The sequence below is a fragment of the Trichoderma breve genome, chromosome 1 (assembly GCF_028502605.1).
Source record: "Trichoderma breve strain T069 chromosome 1, whole genome shotgun sequence".
Classification (NCBI taxonomy): Eukaryota; Fungi; Ascomycota; class Sordariomycetes; order Hypocreales; family Hypocreaceae; genus Trichoderma; species Trichoderma breve.
The window spans coordinates 1,446,560-1,468,690 of NC_079232.1; the positions used below are offsets into that span (position 1 = coordinate 1,446,560).

Genomic DNA, 22,131 nt, shown 5'->3' on the forward strand with positions numbered 1-22,131 from the left:
CAAGATGGTGGAGTAGCAGTGAATATGCGAAGGAATAGAGTTGAGATGGCGAGTGTCCAGCTGGTATGAGCTCTGGTGGGGTGTCAGGACCCCGCTATCAAGAGACGCCCAGCCTGGTGAGCTTATAGGAATCTATTGGGCAACATCATTTCACATGCATGCGGCTGACAGGTACATGTATCGAAGTAGAAGATATTCTGGTAAAATGGAACGCATTTCGTCTAACAAGCTCTACGATTTTTATTTATAATCCAAGTTAATCTACCTCAAAATATTCAAGATTTCACCAAATAATACATGTATATCGCCAGCAATGTACAAGTATAAAAGCCATGCTACTTCCACAATCCCAACGTCAGATGTTTAAAAGAAATCAAGCCAATTTTCTTGAATCCAATGCCCAAATTTAAGCTTTATCCCAGCTGCTGCGTGCTGATCCGTCAGTCACCTTATTTCCTCTGACCGTGCTGCCCAGGCATCGTCCAGGGTTCCATCCCGCAAAGAGGAGCACTGCCGCTGCTACTGGTGCAAATTCCAAGCAAGCAAAGTAAGTCTCATTCGACTGTATGGATCCGTTCAGTCCCTGAGCTGTCTCTGCGAGCCTGAACACTGTTCGCAGATATACCAAAATCGTCACAGCAGCGAAAATGACAGCAAAGGTATCAAGATTGCGCCGACGAAGAGCGCGTCTGGCTCGCCACAGGAAACGCCCCGCCAGTACAATGAATACGCCGATGGAGAAGACTTGGTAAGCCAGACCGCCCAAGAGAATATTGTTGGCAAATGTCGGGTCTTTGTGCTTTGACTCTTGGCTGCCGATGAGAGCGGCTCCAGCCACCTGCGTAATTGTCGATATGACGTCGGACAGAACAAAAAACCACATGATGACCTTTGGCGAGAGAGATGAATATTTGGATCCCAGTCGAGAGATGAGGGCTGACAGAATCGTGTATATCCCCGCGGCGAGGAAGACGGGCGCGGTGACGATGAAGAAATAGTTGAGAATGAAGAAGATCAAGTTATAAGGGTCCTTCTTCGCTGAGAGAGAGCGTGCGACGTAGCCCACGATTTCGAAGAAAAGGCCGACAGAAAAAGGGAAGAACCACCAGCTTCTGTAGCGGATTGTCTGGGCCAGGTGGATTACGAGCATGAGCGAAAACCAGACGGCCGCAAATACGGCGAGGGAGAAGGATGGTGTGTAGCCATAGATGATGACTGGTACATCGTGTTTGCCGTTGGGATTTGGGAAGTTTGGATCGATATAACCGTGGGCTGGTGTTGCTGTGTTAGTCAAGTCGGACTTGGATGGGGGAGACCAATTACATGTAACTTACAAGTTGCTCCGTTTGCACTCATGGTAATGGAAAGAAAATTTGATAAAGTACAGAAATTGTAAGAATTGAAAGAAAAGGTTAAATAATGTTGTTTATCTTCTGTCTTCTAGTACTTTCTTTGGGAGAGCATGTCTATCTTATATCCTCCCAGTGTAAGAGCAGTCAAGGTAGTGTTTTAAGCGTGCCCAGCCACAAACCAGGACCAGAGATCTAAATTCATCGACAATCTATGTTTTACAGCTGCGCCTTCGTAAGCATAGCTCTAGAATTACGCGTACGAAACGAATTAGGCAGATGAACCCGCACGGGGCTGGTAATAAGTACCGCGATCTTGCTTCTAGTCCTGCATGGTCAGAATCGCGGTGTTTAGCATCTTCCGCGTACCTGAACATCACTCTTACCACTACAGTTAGCGACAACTAGCCAGTCTGCGGATACGGCTTAAATCCTCAAATTGAGCATTGCAAAAGTTGATTGGCAAATACCCTATATTGGAATGCTGATAAGCATCCAACACTACGGTCTGGGAGCATAACCTCTCATGTTTCCACCGTCAAGCATATCGGCACTCATCCGACAAGGTGCCGCTCTCAGTGGAGCATCTCCATCGGTCATCGGTGGTCCACATCGCCGATTGGTGTCCCGTATCTGCTTCAAAAGCAGCGGCGGCGCTGAATCAATTTCCGCTTGGAGCAATGCAGGGCTGCCTTTTGGGGGTTGGCTAAGCCTCAGGGCTGAAGGCGTCGTAATATGGGAGCGTTCAATTCGTCATGGCGCAAGTCGAGCGCTAGACGGTGAAGCCAGAGTTTAGTACGATGTGGCATGGCAAGCATGGGAATGCGGATTGTCCGATTCATATAGAACATTTCCATTGATGCCACCATAACCCCTGTTCCATTCACCATAATGGAATTGCCGACTTTAGCAGAGATCAATTGTACCGTGATTAAATTATTCATATGTTACCCAGGGTAGATAGACACCGTAAGAGTTCACATGTTGGAGGTTTATAGTTAGGTAGAACAATTTAGCTGCTTGAAGAGCGCTTGGGGGCCCCGCTTCTGATCGAGCTTCCGAATTTTGCCGCAACTTTTCCGAATCAAGCTCAGATTGCTTCACTGAGCTCATGAGCTTCAGTCTCCCAAACCCTTCTGGAACGTCGCTGCGGCGATGGCATCCAAACGATCTCTAGTGTCGCGAAACGGGCATCTCCGTCTGCTGACGGGGTCGAAGCCTCCCGTCCTTTCATCAGTGTGTCCATTTTGCTCGCTCTCTCCAGCATCTCAAGCAGTCAAGACTCGATCAAGGCCAGGTCTCAAGTCTCAAAGATGGCAATCGACGTCATCAGCTGCGGTGCTCGCCTCATCAAATGCTCGAAATGAACTTGAGAAGACTCTTCTAGAGCTCCAAAGAAAAATTCCGGAGTTGGCCAATATCTCGAGGCTGCAATTGGCGCTCCAGGGCTTGCGCCAGGCGCCAGGCCGGGAAGCCATAAGAGTTGCGATTCTAGGCATTGCCAACGGTTCAGAAGGAAGAGACGCCGCACGAAAGGTTTTGAAAGCACTCATCGTGGATCCGTTAGTGGATGAGCAGGAGTGGGAGAGGAGGCTTGACGAGCATGACACCAGCAGGCCGTTGATCATTCGAGTCGGGCCCAGTCAAGGGCAGGCTACTCGCTTGGAATCATCCAAGCACAACTTACCGGATGTGTTGGAGGTTTCTTCTGCAGAACTGAATGGACTCAATCTAGAGCTTCTTCTGATGGACGCGGATGTGCCTGTCAACGGATCAGGTCTAGCTACCGTTGAATCGCTTGAGGAGTCTGTCCTCGTCCCGGCTGTTGATTTGGATTCTGCCGATGAGCATGCGACTCCTATGATAACGCCTGTTCACCAAGCACTCTTGGTGGCCGATGGACTAACTGGAGCTGTTGCAATTTCTGGGTTGCCGATACTTGATTGCGCGGACACAATCACTGCCGCTGTCAACCTAAGGGGGTTCTCGAAGGAACAGCTAGGGGCTAATTTCACAGTGATCGACACCTCGTTGGCGGAAGAGGCTATCAATCTATTCCGCCAGGGTCCTCAGAATGCCATGTCGTACGAGCAGCGCTGGTCTGCGAGCAACCTAGGCCTGCTGGTTGCATGGCTCAAAGCCGGCCTCAAAGCTGCCGACGATGAAGCGACTAAGCCAGCAGTTCGAAAGCTCATCGCATCAGTTTTACAGGGTGCCCTCTCGGCGATTGAGACCGAGTCTACGAGCAGGAAGTTGTCGCGCGAGTTGTCTCACTCAATGATTAGCCCCGAAATGCGCGCTATGAACGAGGGTCTTTCGAAATGGGCCCAGAATGCACACGCCGAGCTGCAAGAGCAGCTTGACTTGGCTTTCTCAGGACGTCGTTGGAGGAAGTTGGGATGGTGGAAGCTGTTTTGGCGCGTAGATGACGTTGCGATGCTGACAAACGAGATCTTGAGCCAACGCTTCTTGCCTACATCGGAACAGGAGCTGGTGTATCTCACTGGACGGATTGCCCAACTTCAAGGCGGAGCTGGACAGTATTCGCAGCCTACATCTTCTCGCGAGGCTCTTCCTGAGGGTCCGTCAGCTGGCTCTGCCAAAAACGAGCCGGTGATTCCCGTTGTCCCTCGATCACATCTTCCCAAGTGGCCTGGACACATAGCGTTTACGCGACGCTATATTCAGAACGAGACAGTTCCCGCCCTTCAGTCACTGGCTCAACAGTTGGTTGTCCAATCCCTAGCCACGTCGTCCGTCACATCGTGTCTGGCAGCACTACTATACGTATCGTCATTTTCATCAACGATATTTGAGGCCAGTGCTGTAGCGGCTCTCGGCGTTGTATACAGCCTTGGCCGAATGCAGAAAAAATGGGAGACAGCTCGTGAGTTTTGGGAGGGCGAGGTTCGGGAAGAAGGCCGCAAAGCCATCAGAGCTGCGGAAGAGAGTGCCGGAGAGGTCCTCGACGGGGTTCAAAAAAATAAGCTGTCGACCCAGAGAATCAAGGAGTTGGAGCAAGCTAGTGAATTGGTGGCCAAGGCGGAAGACGCGCTGGCACGGCTAAAATAGAACATTGACATTGTGTACGAATATGGACAGGAATAGATTTTGTACGAGTATGGAAAGGCAATTGAGCCCTATGACACATGTATATCTAGATGATTTGCTCTAGAAACGAAGCTCAATGACTTTGAGCCTCGCTCAGCCGCGCCTATCCTACGTAACTTCAGACTGCCATTCCGACTGCCCACTTTGCCATGGTATCTTTTGTCGCTCTCAGCACAACATTACCTTGTATTGCCATAGTATTTTTTCTCTCTCTTTCTCTCGTATAGAAAAGCACGGAAACCCATAAATCCTAAACGCCAAGCCCATATTTCCCCCTCGTCACGACGCACAATAACTTCTTCTCTTCCCCTCTGTCTCGCACGATACAGAAGCGCTCTTTACCGACCACGACCACCACTAGCACGGGCACGGCTGACCGTCGCACGACCTCTCGCCAAACCAACACCCCTACCCCGTACATTGCGGCTACGGAACATGGGCGCGTTGCGAAGCATGTCGGGGACGATGAAGAAGCGGACGTGAGATCCTCGGATGTAGACCTGGTCGAGGTGGGAGACGCGGCCGTCGCGAGCGGTGACGGTGATGTCCTTGAGCTGGACGTTCATGTTGTCCTCGGCTAGCAAAACTATGTGTTAGTTTCGATTTTTTTGCGCGCGAGGTGCCGCGCTGGGCCATTGGGAGGGAGTTGTACCTTCGAGGAGCTTTCCGCGGTATGTCTGGCCCGACGTGATTTCGAGGGTGATGATGTGACCCTAGACTACATGTGAGCTCTCCCATCCATTTCGAGGGCCAAGGCAAAAGCAATTTTTGGCAGCATTGGAAATACGAACCTGTGCCTCATTGAGGAGCTTGATCGGGATGCCAATGGTGGAAGTCATTGTGGCGGTTTGCTGGGGAGTAAAGGAATGTCGCAATCTGGAGCTATGGAAGGATAGCTTGAAAATTGACCTTTACAAGACCCTGGCTATGATGGCGGGCTGGCTGGTGTTTAGGTTGGAGGTCTGCCTGCGGTGGCCAATTGTTTATCCGCTCTCCGGAGTAGCTCTCGGTGAAGTCTGGTGCCTGACAAGGTAGAGGTGAGCCATTACCGAAGAAATTCCGTGTGTTGCGACGGAATTACAAGTATGAGATGGACAATTTAAATGGACATATTAAGACACTGCAAAACACTGCAGTTCTATTTATTCTACTGTTTTAATGAATTTGTTAAGGATTACGCCGTATCCGTCGTTGGCGTCGCCACAGCTGACACTACAACCTGCTTTGTTTGGGTATCACTCCCCTTCTTCTGCTTCTTGGATTTCCCTTCTAGCATCTTTCTCTTCTCTTCCTTGCGGGCCTGCTTGTCAAGGTTGCCAATCGTCTTCTTCTCGTTTCCGCATGGCCATTTAGCCATGGCCGCAGCCTCGGCCTCCTCGTCCCATTCACACGGCAGAATAGCAAACACGAGGTAAGAAGTGTGAGTTTTGAGTTCGCTCTCCGGTCTGTGAACGAGCCGTCCCTGCATCCAAGGCTTCTCCATATCGTCAACGGCTCCATTCGAATTTGAAGGCTGGTTTTCGCGGTTAGGAGTGGAGTCTAGATCCATTTCGCTGTCAGGTCCCTCGGCTCCTGTCTGTAGCACCTGAACTCTCTGAGTCTCCTTATTCCTGTCGGCAAGACTTTTGAGCTTTGTAACAGCTTCTAAAACATCTGCTGGGGAGGAATTGTATCCTTTCTCGGTCGGGTAGTTTACTCCAACCTTTTCTCTTGATATGTTGATCTTCTGGTTTGAAATCTCCACCATGTCCACATCAACCCAACCCAGGGTTCTCAGCTCCGTGACTGTTCGAGTAACTTGTTCTATGCAAGGCGAAAATGTGCAAATGTGGACGCTCTGCTTAGGATCTAGTGGTGATACCCAATTGCTGTCCTCCTCAGCTTCTTCGCCCCCCTTCTGGAGTTTTCGCCTTGAAAGATGATGTAAAGCCTCCCAGGGAGCAGGCAGATCCAAAAAGACAGCTGTCGCATTGGGCGACTCGCCGTTAACGTTAAATCCGTCATTGTATACATCACGATGTGTGAGCTTAACAAGGTCGTCCAACCCGTGGTGTCCAATTTCCACCTGCATCTTCTCATATCGCGATTCGTTAAATTCAAAGCTGAAAACCTTTCCCTTCACATCGTCCGCGTCTCGTGGGTATCCGTTGTAAACCGCTCTCACAGATGCATGAGTAAAGCTTCCGCTGCCAGCTCCAGCCTCAATAATTCTGGTTCCGGGCCTGGCTCGTATCCTGTGGAGGATATAGCTGTAATCTGGTGTATATACGACTTGCGTTCTGTGCGGTAGACTAGTAGTCCAGAGCTCGGGAGTAGGACGCAAGACATAGATGAAACCGCTCGGTGCTGTAACAGCCTTCTTTACCGGTGCGTTGGCAGCCGTGGAATCATCGTCATCATCCTGACTGGCTATGGGGGTATCTTCGTCGGTAGCATCTCGTCTCCGCTTCTTGCCTCGAGAGCCCGTATCGACATTCGACGCGCGGACCTGGGAGCCCCATGGCACATCGAGCAATGTTGAGTGAGGATATGAGCCAAATCGGGTATTTAATGTTGCACCCTCGAGGTAACCGTCGACTGCACCCGTTGATTTCTCCAGCGTCAGCGGCAGGAAGTTGTCGCGCGATAAGCTGATAATGGCGAGCGTCCCGGCAGACGTCTTGTCGCCGGGCACTAGAAATGTTGACGGTTTAGTCATTTGCGAATTGAATTCTTTGCAATTCGATTGAATGTCGTCGGGAAGATGGCAGAGTGTGGTGGTAGAAACGAAGTCTACTTAGACTTGTTATCCGTATCGCAAAGAAAAAAAAATATTTCCCCAGTTACAGTTAGACACAAGCTACTGCTACGGTGATGGCTGGCGCTGATTTCCGCAGCGGAACGGCGCCGTGCCCCGCCTTTTCTTCTAGACAAGCTCAGATGCAAACTGCCGGTAGGGGCTTGAATTTCAGGGAGGGGCACGGCGGCTCAATACCCTGGCGATCATGATTCTTTGATTGATGGGATTCCATTAGAAAGGTGCAATGGCTCGGATTTTCTGGATTGGAAATTTGCATGGGCCTTTTGCGTGATTCTAGTCTTGAGCATTTATATAGGTCGAGGCACTCTATGTGCTCCTGCCGTAGTAGGCAAAGTAGGGTTTGAACATTCAACCGAAGTTTGATTCAGGCAGTTGGGTCAGTTATAGCCTTTTATTGAACCGGCTGCCACAACTTATTGTCATATTCATAAGTACCAGGCCTTCTGTAAATACAAACAGCCTCTCTAAAAGACTGTATGGGTATATGGATTTGAGAATAAGTAGACAGGGGCTGAAGGTTTACTACCTGCATCTATTAGTTGCAACGCTATTAAACTCTATGCAGCTCTTTACATGCAATTATGAGAAAAGGATGGATGGACTAATCAACCTAGAGAAACCTGGTCAATCCAGAGAAGCTTGATGAATATTCAAGGCCAGTTTCTGGATTACATACGGTTTTTACCCTCAAAAGATTTTGAAACAATAAGGCAAAGCTTCTATTGTACCAGACTTCTAAGCCCTAGCGGTGCCGCCATGGGCTCAGGGCATCGAGCACGCTAAAAGAAAATTTAGCGGGAGATCTCATGCTTCCATTCCGCGACGCTAAGGAGGGGCATTTCTGCAAGGGTGTGGTGAGACTGCAAGAGTCACTATTGTGTTCAAAGCTTCGTGTCGCATTCGTGCTCTGACTCACCTGATCGCCTCGGTGATGCCCTCCTCTTACACGTTGCGTCTTCTTCTACCCTAGCTGTGGGCAGTCCATTCCTATATATGAATCTCCTGCGCCTCGTCGCCCGACCTCGAGCCCAACCCCGCCTCCGTTTCTGCAACCCTACAAAAAACCACGTCTACCTCTATCGAAGATACTCCCTTGCTACCATGGAGTCTCTCAAGCTCCATAACTCATTGAAGCCCGGCGCGCCGGTGCCCTTTGTTCCCATCAGATCTGGAGAGGTGTCCTGGTACGCCTGCGGCCCGACCGTCTACGATTTGAGTCATCTGGGACATGCGCGCAACTATGTCTCGACTGATATTATCCGGCGCATTCTACACCACTTCTTTGGCTTCAAGCTCAACTTTGTCATGAACATTACTGACATTGACGACAAGGTATGGAGAGTCGTTCAGATCGAGATTGGATTGGCTCAAAGCTTAACACTCTGTTAGATCATCATCAAGGCGAGAAGACAGCGATTGCTCGAGATCGAAAAGGCCAAAAACTACTCCAAAGAAGAGCTCGCAAAGCTGACACGTGCGGCCTTTAAAGCGTATGCGGCCAGCAGCCTACCATTGCTGGTGGAAAATGGAATCGATTTGGACGAGACGAACTATATTGCTCAACGAGACGCTGCGTATGGCAAGATTCTCACCGGGGGGACCCTGACTGGAGAGGGAAAACCAGGAGACGCCGAGGCCAAAGTCAAGATGCACATCAGCAACATGGATGCTGCAGCAGAAGCTCTCAAGAACGGTTCGATATTCCCCGGAGCCGACGAAATCTTCCTCCCTTATCTCGACTCTCTATATAAGGAATCTGTCGATACCCGAGACCAGACCATGTTCACAGACTTGACCAAGAGGATGGAAGATCTGTTCATGGCCGATATGGATGCGTTGAACGTTCTTAGGCCGGACCACATCACAAGGGTGACCGAGTATGTTCCCCAGATCGTCAAGTTTGTAGAGCAGATTGTGAACAAGGGATTCGCCTATGAATCCGAAGGGTCTGTCTATTTCGATATTGGCGCTTTTGAAAAGGCCGGCAACTCTTATGCCCGACTACGACCTGAGAGCAAAAACGACAAAGCTCTCCAAGAAGAGGGCGAGGGGTCTTTGTCGAAGAATCTGGGCGGCAAGAAAGGTGCTGGTGACTTTGCCCTCTGGAAGAAATCAAAGGCTGGAGAGCCGTTCTGGCCTAGCCCATGGGGCGACGGTAGACCTGGCTGGCACATTGAGTGCTCAGTTATGGCGTCTGATATCCTAGGCTCCCAGATGGACATTCACTCTGGTGGCATTGATCTTGCCTTCCCTCATCACGACAATGAGCTGGCCCAGAGTGAGGCTTATTTCTGCGAACATGGCAAAGGCGAGCATACTTGGGTCAAGTACTTCCTTCATATGGGGCATCTTTCCATTTCAGGTTCTAAAATGTCCAAGTCCTTGAAGAATTTCCAGACCATCCAAGACGCATTGGCAACCAGCTACACACCACGAAGCATGCGCATTGTATTCTTGATGGGCAAATGGAATGATGGCGTCGAAATCTCCCCAGACATGAGAGCCCAAGCTGATAACTGGGAGTCGACTATCAGCGTGAGTACAGGTCATCGCCCAACAGTAGTTGAATTTATCACTCAGCTAACCATATTTGACACAGAATTTCTTCACAAACACAAAGTCATGGTTGGCTGAGGCAGGCATCGAGAGCGGCGTAAAGTCACTCAGCATTAGCTCAGACAAGCCTGCCACCGGTCTCCTTGCTGAGCTCGAACAGGCCAAGAAGGACGTAGAGGCGGCGCTCGCAAACTCAATTGATACCCCGCGAGCGATGCTGGTCATCTTGAAGTTGGTTAACACCACTAACAGTTATCTCAAGGATAACAAGGACACAGATCTGGCTGAAGTCGAAGCTATTGCTCGCTATATTACAAAGTTGGTTGGCATCTTTGGTCTTGATGCCAATGCTCAGCCTCCCTACGAAGGTCTTGGCTGGGCCTCTGTGATTTCTGAGAACACGGATCCTGAAACTGCCGTCAAGCCCTATGCTGAAGTGCTTGAGAAGGTCAAGTCAGATATTGGCGCCCTCTCGCTGTCCAACGAAGTCGTTGGTACGCTTCTCTCGAGAGATCCTACGGCGGAATTCCAAGCCATCGCTCAGGGAGGCTCTCGTGATATAGAGAGATTATCGCTGCCTTACTTGAGGGTAGTGTCTCAGATCCGTGACGAGCTCCGTCGCACTGTCTCTTCTTACGATCCGCAAACCAAGAAGGCAATTTTGCAAATCACAGACCGAATTCGCGACCAAGACCTTACCAACCTCGGCGTTTATCTTGATGACCGGCCTGATAACCAGCCATCGCTTATCAAATTCGTACCCGCCGCGGAACTCATCGCTGCTCGCGAAGAGAAGATTGCACGAGAAGCCGAGAAGGCAAGGAAGAAGGAAGAGGCAAGACTTGCTAAGGAAAAAGCAGACCAAGAAGCTCGAGAAAAGGCAAAGGTTCCTCCAGAGGAGCTATTCAAAAAGGATGAGCGTTACAGCGCTTGGGATGAGCAGGGACTGCCCACCAAGCTGAAAGACGGCAACGAGGTACCCAAGAGCCAGCTCAAGACGCTCAAGAAGGCATGGGATAAACAAAAGAAGATCCATGAGGATTTGAAGGCCAAGGGAGGCCTGTGATCACTTTAATCTGTTTTCATTTTGTTTTTGAGTGCTAGATAGCAGCTAGATACGTTTTTTGCAGACATTCATAGCTCTTCTACCAAGATACTCCGGCCATGGGAGAGTTGGAAACGGTTACACCCCATTGCATTGGTGACTGGTTCCCCCTAGCAGCACTCAAGTTGATGCTACAGTGCCCTGTGTCTCTTGGCTGAGAGTGACAGGTTCAACTTGACAGTTGTGCCAGCTGGCAGCCGTGGCAACGTTTGTCGCCACGTGATAAGGGGTTGAAGTTGAAGTAAGGCCGTTTGTGTTTATTGTGAGCCTTGGCTTTTGCCAGCTGCAACGCGCGAGGAGAGGAAAACACGCGTCAGGATCAGTCTCCATCCTTATGCATCCGTATTCCAGGTTTACGGGCTTTTGAATCAGCTTTTCTACAGATATTGGCTATCCATCGTCGACCATGCAGATCAATAACTTCTATGTCTTGTACAAGCAAGACACCAGACTCTTGTTGTACTGGCTCGTCAAGACTTCAAACGGCATCATTCGGTCTCAAGATGCCGCCGAGAATGAGACACTACTGGAAAACTTCACAGGTCAGGTCACCGTCTCGGACCTCGTCTCCATGGCTGAGATTATTGCGGAACAAGGTGTCGAAATACCATCTATGATATTTAGTTTGTTTCAGTCCGTGATCGAGTTGCGGTCCATCTACCACTCTCAGTTTCAGCAGCTTGCATCTGTACACCCCAACGAAGAGCTCGAAAGAAATAACGTGACGCACAAGTATTTCATCGATACTCTCACCACGGCGTTTAATATCCTGGGCGGTGAAGCGTGGCTATCATCACATGATCAGGAGAAGCAAGCGAAGAACGACGAAGAGGAAGCTGGCCCCAGCATTTTCACCACTGCCAACAAGTTTTCAGTCTTAAATCTAGAGAGCGATCCAGAGAGTGACGGTGCTAACCATGAAGAGTCTGACAAAGAAAGCAGCAGTGTCGCGTCTCCTCAGCAGAAACGACGAAAACGGGCTGGCAAAGGCAAACGAAAGAAAGTAAATGGAAAGAAGACACGGAGAAAGTCTTCAAAAGCAACCAACGAACTCTTTGATGAGGTGCCCCTAGAAAGCTACCGCATCATTGAGGACAATGAAATGACGGAATATGTCATGGCGGTGCTTGCGCTGACGAGAGATTGGATTCAGCTTCGATCATTCCTGCAGGATTTTTGGCAGAGAGTAGCCTACAAGAACCTTAATACTGCAGTAGCAGCTACTACTGCCAAAATTGCTGTGGCAATGGTCAAGCAATCCGAATCTACGATTTTCGTTGACTTTCCGGGTTACGAATCGTTTGAGATGGTCATGCACACCCTCACGCAGGGGGACGTCAAGAAGGCAGAAAAGGAATTTCGTCTTACCATCGAGCCCCATAAGGGGGAAGACTCGGCCAAAACAACTGAAGTGTCGCTGGATATCAAAGAGCTTTTCCTGATCCATGCATACGAAGATCTCGTCGACTTCATCACGGATTATCAGAAGACGCGAAGCGGAAAGCCGACGAAGCGGATGCTTGCTCAGCTTGACAAGTGGCATCCTCATGTCAACTTAAAAGATGCTACCAAGGAGCAGAGAATCAAGTGGAGACGCAGTTATACAATCAACTGGCTGTACGATCTTGTCAATGTCACCGCGTGTGCTGCTCTGTTTGGCAAGGATGCCAAGGGAGAAGACTATGTATTGGACCAAATGGACTGGTCCAACGCTGGCCCCTTGAAATCTCATCACCGGATATTTGGCTTGATCGACTTCGCCGCAGAGGTGACGACGCTTGCGATGCAGAAGCCCGGCACTGCCTTTAGCCACAAGATCCCCTCTCACCTCGTCTTCTACCTTCAGTGCATTATGGATGCCTGGACCATTTCTCGCGGATGGACAATCAGCGGTGTAGAGGGCCATATCATCATCGATCCTGCAAAAGGCTTTCATCCGCGGCGTGATTTGAAGATATTTCTCGGTCAAGGGGACCCGGCAGCATCGGGCCATGGTTTCTTCCCGGACACTGAGAATCTCAAATCGACGTATCAGCGCTTCCAAACTACTGACAAGGCCTTCGAGCACACGATGGACTGCATCGTGGTTCTTGAGAAACTCGGTATTGAATTCGCCGCCGCCTTGGGAAGATGTCAACTCTTCCAACAGCTAGGGGCCGTACTGCCCTCTCGGTTCTCGGCGACAAGTTTCAATGGCGTGTGGGATTACTCTCCTTTTCTCTGCGGCGCCGGCCTGGCAGAAGCAATCGAGCTCACTTATCGAAGCATCATGGTTCTGTGGGATAGAATGCGAGAACCGATGCTGGTCCTTCATCTACACAACATGCTGGTGCAAAAGGGATACCTCCAACGACCTATATCTGTGTACAATCGGCTGGACGATATGTTTTCCGAAAGCTTCTACTATGGAGGAGTGCGCCCCAAGGATAGATTTGTCGAAAATTTTCAAGCCCATGTTCACAAGATGGTGACTCGCAAGGAATTCCTTCAGGATCGGGCAAATCGGCGAGCAACATCCACAATTACTAGCGCCCGCGAGTTTCTAGGCCTGGTTGTTCTTCGCCTTTTCAAGCAGAAGTCGACTCTGCTTCTTTATCAAGAGGCAGATTGGGATCCATCACGCATCCCGGACTGCGATATTGAGCCGTGGTCGGCTCTGGGGATGATTCGGCTCAACCAAACGAGACGCTTTCGCAACTCAGCATCGTGTCCTTGGACGTTGGAGAAAACGGAATTAGTCAAGCGAGCTCATTTCGCGGGTATGGATGAGCTCTTCGTAATGGCTCTTGATCCAATTTTCGAAACCTTGATGAATGACAGGCAGACATTGCTCTCTCGGATGACGCTCCGCTTACCGGATTGCGCCTCTACACAGCTCTCCTGGCTCCGAAACACCTGCAAAGCACCAATCAAGTCACGCAATAATGAAGAAATCCGAGACAGCGAATTCATGGCCGAAATGGTTCTGAGCATGCTTTGGAACGACATCCACGGCGACCTCTGCGGTGGGCTTCGACCCCTCTCGAGTCTCAACTATATATGGATCACAATACGATTTCTGCAGTATTTCGAAGAGCTTGAGAAGGAGGCTGAAACCAGCGGCAGCGCCATGATTAGGGCGTTGTATAGTACCAAAGAACCCCGTGAAGACCTAGCCGCCTTCCAAGGAGATAAAAGACTGCTTGTTTCGTTGCGTGCTCTCGATGGCAAGGACGACGAGCTCCTGAAGACGATGGCGAAGACATTTGAGAAATGTGGAGGAACTTTGGCGAATTTCATGTATTGGCCTGAAGAGGCCATGAAGGCGATTGCATTCAATGAACCGGTGATAAGGGCTAGAGGCCATGACTGCTGTGTGATGTAACGAGGGGATGTAGATGGATTGAGTGGAATGGGCTGTGCTATGGAACTGGGACGATTCACTGAGCTTTTTATCACGGAAACAAGTAACTGGGAGAGGAGATGTAACTACTAAGGGAGGACAATCTGGCTTGATGTATCTGAATGTCTACACTGTATAAGATTTGATGGTATTATAGATGCCTTCTTGACTGAAATCATTGCATTTTACACAAGGCAGCAAGTCCAGCAGCCATCCTTTTTGTCCATAAGTATTAGTACTACACTGTGGAATGGAAGGTAATGTTAAGAGGAAGCTCACTATTTCCTTGGAAATCTGTGCAAAATTTCGTTAGTAGCTGAGCATTAGACAATATGAGTCTTGTTCACATTGTACATACTCTATTAGAAGGACATGGCAGAGGTCCACTGAAGCAAATGTCGTAGCAATCTGGGTCATTCTGGCGATCCTTTAAGGGGGAAGCAGCAACAGCTCCCACAAGGAGAATGAGCAGAGGATCAAAGAATCTCATATTCTCAAGTGTGATTTCTTGATTTGGATTTTCACTGTAAGACCCTGTTTCTAGATTAAAGATGGAAGATGCCTTCCAAGGGATTTGGGGGGAAGATGAGGTCTCTTATAGCACAGGTAAATGCACAGCTTCAGCTGAAAAGGCGTACATGTCATACTCTTCTCAGCCGCTTCGTATCGCCGCATGAGACAAACATTGAAACATGCAGCTCGCATATAGAAGGCAGCTGGAAGGTAGTATCAATTTTCTCATACTGTACTATGTATTGCATACACGAGATGCCGTTTTCAAGGGATAGCACCCAGTTTCTGCCCATCCTTCTCTTGTTCTATGCCATACACAGGACCATCCGTCTAGGAATTATTCCGCTCTCTGCGTAAAAGAGCAGCTAAAGTACTTCATATCGAGTAATAAATGCCTGAAAGAAATCGGGGTTCAGCTTCTTAGCCTCATTGGCAACAATCATTTAGCCGACATTTATGTGCCATAATGCCATTCCATAATACGAAACACAAGCTGCAAGTCATTTGTTTGCCCTTGCACACCACTTCATTTAGCCATACAGTAGGAATGCGGCCGTCATACAACGGCACGTCGGTGTCTGTAAGTACATTCTTGTGGTACTCAAACTCAACTGTGGCGCAGACGACAAAAACGACGCCACAAGTCTCAAGATCTTGAACGCCCCGAAACCCCGCCACTCCACGCCACGCCCGCTCCAAGTTCCACCTAAGCCGCGGCTCCGATTCCGCCGCTTGTTACCCAAAACCTCCAACTCTCAACATCCAAACAATCCCCAAACCACCAAAAGAAACGGCATTTCCTTCTCCCTCTTCTCTCTTCCACTTTTCTCCATTCCCTCGCGGGTCATCCGCCCACCATGGCCCAATCCACCGCCCACCGCCGCCTCCTCCAAGAATACCGCGCCCTCACAAACAACCCGCCCGAAGGCATCACCGCCGGCCCCGTCTCTGAAGACGACCTGCTGCACTGGGAATGCCTCATCCAGGGCCCCGAGGGAACTCCCTTTGAGGGCGGCGTTTTCCCCGCAGAGCTCAAGTTCCCCAAGGACTATCCGCTGGCGCCGCCGACGATGAAGTTTCTCGCTGACATGTGGCATCCGAACGGTATGTGGCCCTTTATACCCATCTAAGGCATATATACATCCCCACGGCGGCTTTTCCAACACGTTGAGAGGGAAACAAAATGAGCAATGAAAATATATAAGTCTGAGAGGACATGTTGAAGAAGAAGCTAAAAGAAATGTGCAACACCAGTCTACCCCAGCGGCCTCGTCTGCATCTCCATCCTCCACCCTCCCGGCGACGACCCCAACCACTACGAGCACGCCTCCGAGCGCTGGTCCCCCATCCAGTCCGTCGAAAAGATCCTCATCTCTGTTATGAGCATGCTAGCTGAGCCCAACGACGAGAGCCCCGCCAACGTCGAGGCCGCCAAGATGTGGCGCGAGCGTCGGGATGAGTACGAAAAGACAGTCCGTGACGGTGTTCGGCGCATGTTGGGTTTGTAAGAGTGCGGTCTTCTTTCAAAGACGTTTTCTCTTCTAGCGAAAAAGGAGGGGGAATATAAAGAGGGTAAGACCGCCAAGATAGAAGCAGAGATGGGTATACACGATGTGGTCTGGATGGGGCTTCATCTCAACGGATAGGGTTGCGACTTCTAATGTATTTGTTATATAAACATGTGTATGTATGATTGGGGGCTAGCATGGCGTATGGCGAAGATAATCCAAGGGGAAGAGAAATCATTGGGTAAAACACTGAAATCATTGTGCATCTGTATCCATCATCAACATCGTTGTCGTCGTCATCAACCAGTAGGAAACTGCCACTACGCCGTCTTTACTGCCACTCCCCTGTTTACCAAAGAACGCTGTCAAGTATGCCGCCTCATAGCCCATTGTCCGCTTTAAACTTGTCCCAGCTCTCGTTCAGGGTGCTAAAAACCAATCCAGCAATAAGTCTAACCTCGGTACTCGCGTCTTGTGGAAGCTAACACTCCAGTAAGCATGTTTCTCGGACTCATTCGTAAAAGCTCAAGCTCAAATGATTCCTTACCTTGTCAGGATGAGTCTTTGCAATGGCCTTCATGTACGTAATCTTGACCTTGTTCGCCATGACCAGCTCGTGCAGCCCAACCTTCTTCCATCCACTACTCTCCCATAGCACTTGGTCCATACTAGCCAGCAGAGCCCGCAGGTTCTCTCTTTTGCCATCTCTCCAGGCGGATACCTTAGCATCAACCTTATCCGCAAGGGCAAACTTCTCATCGTCCTCCTTAGCGGCGGCTTGGTTAGCCTCACGTAGCCTGGTAACCGCTTCCGAGTCTTTCTGCGGTGCACGGCTGGCAGCTGGCTGGGGTCGAGGCTTGACCACAGGCCTCGGCGCAGCTTTAGGCTTCGGAGTGAGGGCGTCCTGACATCGCTGGCGGCCCTTGACAGCGGTAGGTCCGCCAACACCGCCTTCGACGCATTGTTTCCATACAGCGCCAGCCTCTGCCCACTTCTCCATCTGCTCCAAGGCCTCTGCTTTCCTGCTCAGGGCTTTGCCGTAGAGCTCTTTCATATCACGGCTCTCGTCCTGTCCAGATTCATTTCTCACAGCCACACTCTCTCCCTGGCCATTCCCAGGCCCGATAATCTTCAGTGCCTCGTCTGCATCAGTCACTGCCTGTTTAGGTTCTCCAGTTTTCAGGGCCGTCAGAGCACGGTTTGTAAGCAAGACGATCATCAGGGGGTGCGTAGAAGGAACAGAGGATAGAGACGAGGAGTAAGATGAATGGGCTGCGGCATAGTCGCCACGCTTGAAATGCGTGGTTCCCTGTAGTCTATGCGATGTTGACGCCTGCAATGCATCGGGGCTGATGGGAGGAATCTGTCTGGTAGGTCTGGGTGTAACTTTGCGCGGAGGTGCGGGCGCCTGTGCAGGCTGAGGCCGACTTGGAGCAGCTGGTGTTGGTCTCTGGGTTGCCGGAGAGGGAGTTCGCTGTGATGGTTTCGGTGCTTGCGAACCAAACAAGAGGTCGGGTTCAGGTTCCGTCTTCTTTGGTGGTTCCGGTGCTGGGCTGGCCTTCTTTCTTCTGCTGGCACTTACATAGCTGGAGAAGCTGTCATCATCATCAGCCGTTAGCCTGCTGAGCCTTGATCTTGCATCTGGAATCATTGGCGGTGGCGCTGTCTGCTGTTGCCATCGTGGGACAGGACTATTCCGACTCTGTGTTCCCGAGGACAGGGCGGGCGATGATGTTCGCGAAATCTGAGGGCCTGGGGGACCAGCTCTTGGGTCTACGGCATGACGGCTGCTGCTGCTGCTCCTGGCTTGCTGCGGTCTACCGCCAGACTCGAGCATAAGGGCCTCGTCTGTGACATCGGCGTCAGCTCTTTGAGGCCTCGGCTGACCCCGCGCCTGCTGAGCATCTCGCATCCATTTTGGCTGGGTTGGGTCTGATCCTACGTCTTGCTGGAGTTCTGCAACTGCCTGCTGCACCTTCTTCTGTCCCGTCTTCCACAGGGTGTTGGCAGACTTGAACAGGGTATTTCCCATGGCAGCAGCTGTCTTTGCAAAATCGGTCTCTCCTCTAGCAGGAGACCGGCTGTCGCTACGCTGATTTTGGCTTCCTGTGGCGGCAGAACTTCTACCCTGGGAACTCCGACCTTGCGATGCCTCCTTGGACTTCCTATGGGCTTCATCAAGGAGCCAGTTGGCAGCTGCCTGGGCATTGAAACCCGTTCCGCTCTCCACAAGTCCCCTCCTTGCCTGTTCGGGTGTAAATCCATAATCGACAAGTTGCGCAACAGCTTTGTCGAAGGGGTCTTTGTTCACCCTAGGCACCCGCTCAACGTTTCGCTCTATAGGTTCGTCATCGTCGGAGGAGCTCGAGTCATCTTCAATCGGCTTTCCTGGTTCGCTTCGCAGGGCTTCTTGTTTGGCCTGTTGCTCCTTTCGAATCTCGTCCACTGGCCGTCCGAGATCTCCCAAGAAATCAAAGTCATCTGCGCTGGTGGCGGTGCCACGGCCACCTCCAGCTGAGGCAGCAGGCTTCACCTCGTGCAATCCAAAAGGATCATCATCCTCTGGCTCGAAAGCAGCGCCGCCGTTGCTAGAGGCCGCCGCCGTTGATCCCCATGCTGAGGGGTCGGCCAAGTCCAGCTTGCTTTTGTCTGGCGGAGGTGGGGGGTAATGACTGGCATTGTCAACCTTGGTGTCTCTGTTGAATGCCGCGAATAGGTCGTCGTCGTCATTTGCTGTGCTCTTGACGGGTGCAGGCTGTTGTTTGGGTGCCGGTGCCGGGCTGGGCGTGAAGCCTCGAGACCCTAGGGAGTCCCATTGCTGACCATTTCCAAATTGCGCCTCTGCCAGCTTCCGTCTCTCTTCTTCTTTCTTCCGCTTCTCGATTTCGAGCTGCGCCTGTCTCTCAGCTAGTGACAGGTTTTGGGTGGCTTTTGGCAGGCCAAAGCTCAAGTTGCTGAAGCTATCTTGCGCAGCTTTTGCAGGAGCCGCCTTGGGCGCCGGGCTGTTTGACTTCTGAGTGGACAGAGGCGTGCTCTGTCCCGTGCCAAAGGGAGACGGCGACGATCGGAATGGAGGATATGAAGGGTTGACAGCCATCGGTTTCGGCTTGTTGGCCGATGCGTCCGCAGACCAATCGAGGCCTGAAAGGTCATCCATGGTGAAAAAAGGTGTTGCTGGCTATCGTGAGATGTCAATCATAGCCAGTCCGTTGTCGCGATGAAGGCTGAGGCTATCGCTCCCGCTTGGCCCCATAGAGGGGATCCTTTGATTGCGCGAACCGCCGACTATAAAAAGCAGGGGTTCCGGTTGGTATCATTGGCAGCTGCACGAATCTGTCTACAGCTCCAGGTCACATGACCTTGTTCCTGACAGCAAATGCTCTCTGTTTCGCATCAAGTGAATATGCAGTTGCGTTTGAGAATCCCATATTCTATGACTCTGATTAATGTACCAAATAACTTGCCCAAATCTTCTCAATACTGGGACAGAAAGTTGATTGGTCACCTGCACTCGATGTGCTGCCTGTACTTTGTAATGGCCTCACGCTATTGCTTCACCACGGCTACTCTTATACTATCTCCTCGCCAATATGTCATATTGCGCATTGCGATATGTCGCAATACAGCTGAAAAGAAACAAAAAGGACATGAACAATTAAATATCAGGCAATCAAACATTCTCAGAATCTTGACTTGCGTGCACTATCAGAAAATTTGACCAAAACAGAGAGATGCAGGGTAGGCGAGTAATAGAAAGGTAAAAAATCAAAAAGATAATTCCGGCGCCGGGAGTCGAACCCGGATCGCCGCGGGACTTTCAAGTGAAAGCGCGGTATGCTAGCCACTACACCACGTCGGATACGTTGTTTGATGCTACCTCATCGGCTTAATTTGAGCTATATAGCCTCAATAATCTTGTAAGCTCACTTGAACTTCGACGCGACCGTTTGCCAAAACTCCCCTTTTCATGTCAGAATTTCCGTGTGCATCTCTCAAAGAATTACTTTCCGTTGATCATTAGATATCAAGCTTCACAACTTACATGTGAGCGTGTCTACATACAGTATGCAGAACGCCATTACTTGCACACACAAGTTGTAGTGATCCATTTGGAGCAGTATTCCGTACTGAACACCATAAATGCCCCTGGCGAATAACGTGTCTGGGATTGTGAATCACTTGCCGATCGTTTTCTTCGTTAGGCTAGTAAATCACATTGATCGGAATACGGATATGGATTCCTGGCAAACCAAAACATTGGGTTCTTTTCGATTTCGTCATCGGATCAGAAGCTGTCAAAACTAAACGATTCAGCTGGATGCTAGTGATCTTGGCGGGTTACGGACCCCTTAGATCAACATCGTAAAGGTCGCCAGTTCATATTCCGGCTCTCCTGAGAGAGCATGCTCATACTCGTTAACAGCCTCGCTCTTCCCGAAAGAACTTGTGCATTGTATTTCGCGAAATCCAACGGCAGGGCTTTTACAGGCGGCTGAATGGTGCCAAGTCTCGGCGATAGCTTGACATCGCATGCGGATGCTCGTACCGGAAGCCAGCGAGATGAGATGATTCTGGCAATACGGCAAGACGATCAAGGTGCATTCGGACTTGCCTCGCTTACTGTATGACAAGCGAGTGGAAAAGGTATGTGCGATATTCCGTACTCGTAGAGTACTCCACGGGGCCGTTATAGAGGCAGGGCCTTCTAGAACAAACAAAAGTCATAACCCCTCATTCTGAATCCTTGACGAGAGGGAGGCTCAAACAGACAAGCCAGGAGGCAGCTGCACCGAGCCTAGCTGATTTCCCGCAGATGAGCACACAGGATTACGCCTCAGAGCGAACCTGTATCTTATTTGCCATTATGGAGCAGCAAACAGACTTGCACAGATTTGGGAGCCAACATCGCTTCTCTGTTCATTTTTGCGTTGGCTTCGTCTTCCCGCCAGGCACAAGAAGCAGGGGCTGCTGCTTTGGGGCAGATTCTAACTTCTGATTGGTCGGCATTGCTGATGAAACCGTTTCAAATGACCGCAGGGTCTCCCTAATGCAATGCAATGCATATTTGTGGTGGCCCCTCCATCTTGGCGCCCCTGAAAATCCATGGCCTTATGCGAGTGCGCCGTCATCCCGTGGCAAAGAAAAAGTAGCAAACAGGCGCTACGACGGCCTCGAATAAAGGAAGGCCATCCTGCTGCCCGGTGCTCGCTCTTTCGATGGCCCATGTCGTGCGAACAACTCATGAACCACAGCATTTCGTTTGCCGTCGAGTAACAGGCATGCCTGGCCCTCTGCGGTCCCACGAATCTACGGCTTGACCGACTGCTGTGCTCTCCTGGTTCTGCGATGCAAAATTGAGATGAACGGGAAGCGACATGCTTGGCCCCCCAGCCTATTTACGCATCGCATGGCCTGAGGCTCCACCGGCATCGTCATAGGCGCCAGAAGCTGTGCAAAGTTCCAAGCTGTTTCGTGGTTGGAATAAGATGTTGTAATTAACTACAGGCGCAGGCGGCCGCACCACTGGGGCGCTATAGATGATGAGCAGCGGCTGGCGTTCGGCTGGCTGAAATCTAGTGTCGTCTGTTTCTCAGCCGCAAGCCTTGTTCCTGATGCAGGGTCCAAACTCACCTCAGCGGTCATGTGCATAAGTTGGATTCAGGAGGCAGAAGTTGAGTCCATCTTCTTCTCCATCTACAGCCTCCCTAGCGAGCGGTAGGGGGCTAGGCATTGCATTGATGTCGGCTGAAAGCTTTGTTCATGATATCCCAGTCGACGGAGTAATGGTCCCTGAAGTGGTATCATCA

The 22,131-nt window shown here is 50.6% G+C and overlaps 8 protein-coding genes across 8 annotated transcripts; 4 read left to right on the forward strand and 4 right to left on the reverse strand.

The window, feature by feature from the left end:
* Positions 1-406: 406 nt before the first annotated feature.
* On the reverse strand, positions 407-1,356 carry T069G_00473 (RTA1 like protein domain-containing protein; the record flags this gene model as incomplete). The annotated part of the gene is made up of 2 exons (XM_056167683.1): positions 407-1,272; positions 1,335-1,356. The coding sequence occupies 2 exons, from the start codon at positions 1,354-1,356 to the stop codon at positions 407-409; spliced, it is 888 nt and encodes a 295-aa protein (XP_056032999.1).
* Positions 1,357-3,095: 1,739 nt separating this feature from the next.
* Positions 3,096-4,421, forward strand: T069G_00474 (uncharacterized protein; the record flags this gene model as incomplete). Its single annotated transcript, XM_056167684.1, has 1 exon — positions 3,096-4,421. One exon carries the CDS (start codon positions 3,096-3,098, stop codon positions 4,419-4,421), a length of 1,326 nt encoding a protein of 441 aa, XP_056033000.1.
* Positions 4,422-4,798: 377 nt separating this feature from the next.
* On the reverse strand, positions 4,799-5,299 carry T069G_00475 (LSM domain-containing protein; the record flags this gene model as incomplete). The annotated part of the gene is made up of 3 exons (XM_056167685.1): positions 4,799-5,037; positions 5,113-5,173; positions 5,252-5,299. The coding sequence occupies 3 exons, from the start codon at positions 5,297-5,299 to the stop codon at positions 4,799-4,801; spliced, it is 348 nt and encodes a 115-aa protein (XP_056033001.1).
* Positions 5,300-5,634: 335 nt separating this feature from the next.
* Positions 5,635-7,158, reverse strand: T069G_00476 (tRNA methyltransferase complex GCD14 subunit domain-containing protein; the record flags this gene model as incomplete). The annotated part of the gene is made up of 1 exon (XM_056167686.1): positions 5,635-7,158. One exon carries the CDS (start codon positions 7,156-7,158, stop codon positions 5,635-5,637), a length of 1,524 nt encoding a protein of 507 aa, XP_056033002.1.
* Positions 7,159-8,361: 1,203 nt separating this feature from the next.
* Positions 8,362-10,882, forward strand: T069G_00477 (tRNA synthetases class I (C) catalytic domain-containing protein; the record flags this gene model as incomplete). Its single annotated transcript, XM_056167687.1, has 3 exons — positions 8,362-8,592; positions 8,650-9,795; positions 9,860-10,882. 3 exons carry the CDS (start codon positions 8,362-8,364, stop codon positions 10,880-10,882), a joined length of 2,400 nt encoding a protein of 799 aa, XP_056033003.1.
* Positions 10,883-11,327: 445 nt separating this feature from the next.
* T069G_00478 (uncharacterized protein) lies at positions 11,328-14,285 on the forward strand (the record flags this gene model as incomplete). Its single annotated transcript, XM_056167688.1, has 1 exon — positions 11,328-14,285. The coding sequence occupies one exon, from the start codon at positions 11,328-11,330 to the stop codon at positions 14,283-14,285; it is 2,958 nt and encodes a 985-aa protein (XP_056033004.1).
* Positions 14,286-15,673: 1,388 nt separating this feature from the next.
* On the forward strand, positions 15,674-16,462 carry T069G_00479 (ubiquitin-conjugating enzyme domain-containing protein; the record flags this gene model as incomplete). Its single annotated transcript, XM_056167689.1, has 3 exons — positions 15,674-15,920; positions 16,071-16,265; positions 16,362-16,462. 3 exons carry the CDS (start codon positions 15,674-15,676, stop codon positions 16,460-16,462), a joined length of 543 nt encoding a protein of 180 aa, XP_056033005.1.
* A 241-nt stretch (positions 16,463-16,703) lies between these two features.
* On the reverse strand, positions 16,704-19,481 carry T069G_00480 (uncharacterized protein; the record flags this gene model as incomplete). The annotated part of the gene is made up of 4 exons (XM_056167690.1): positions 16,704-16,805; positions 16,872-17,965; positions 18,017-18,097; positions 18,146-19,481. 4 exons carry the CDS (start codon positions 19,479-19,481, stop codon positions 16,704-16,706), a joined length of 2,613 nt encoding a protein of 870 aa, XP_056033006.1.
* Between the last annotated feature and the right edge of the window lie 2,650 nt (positions 19,482-22,131).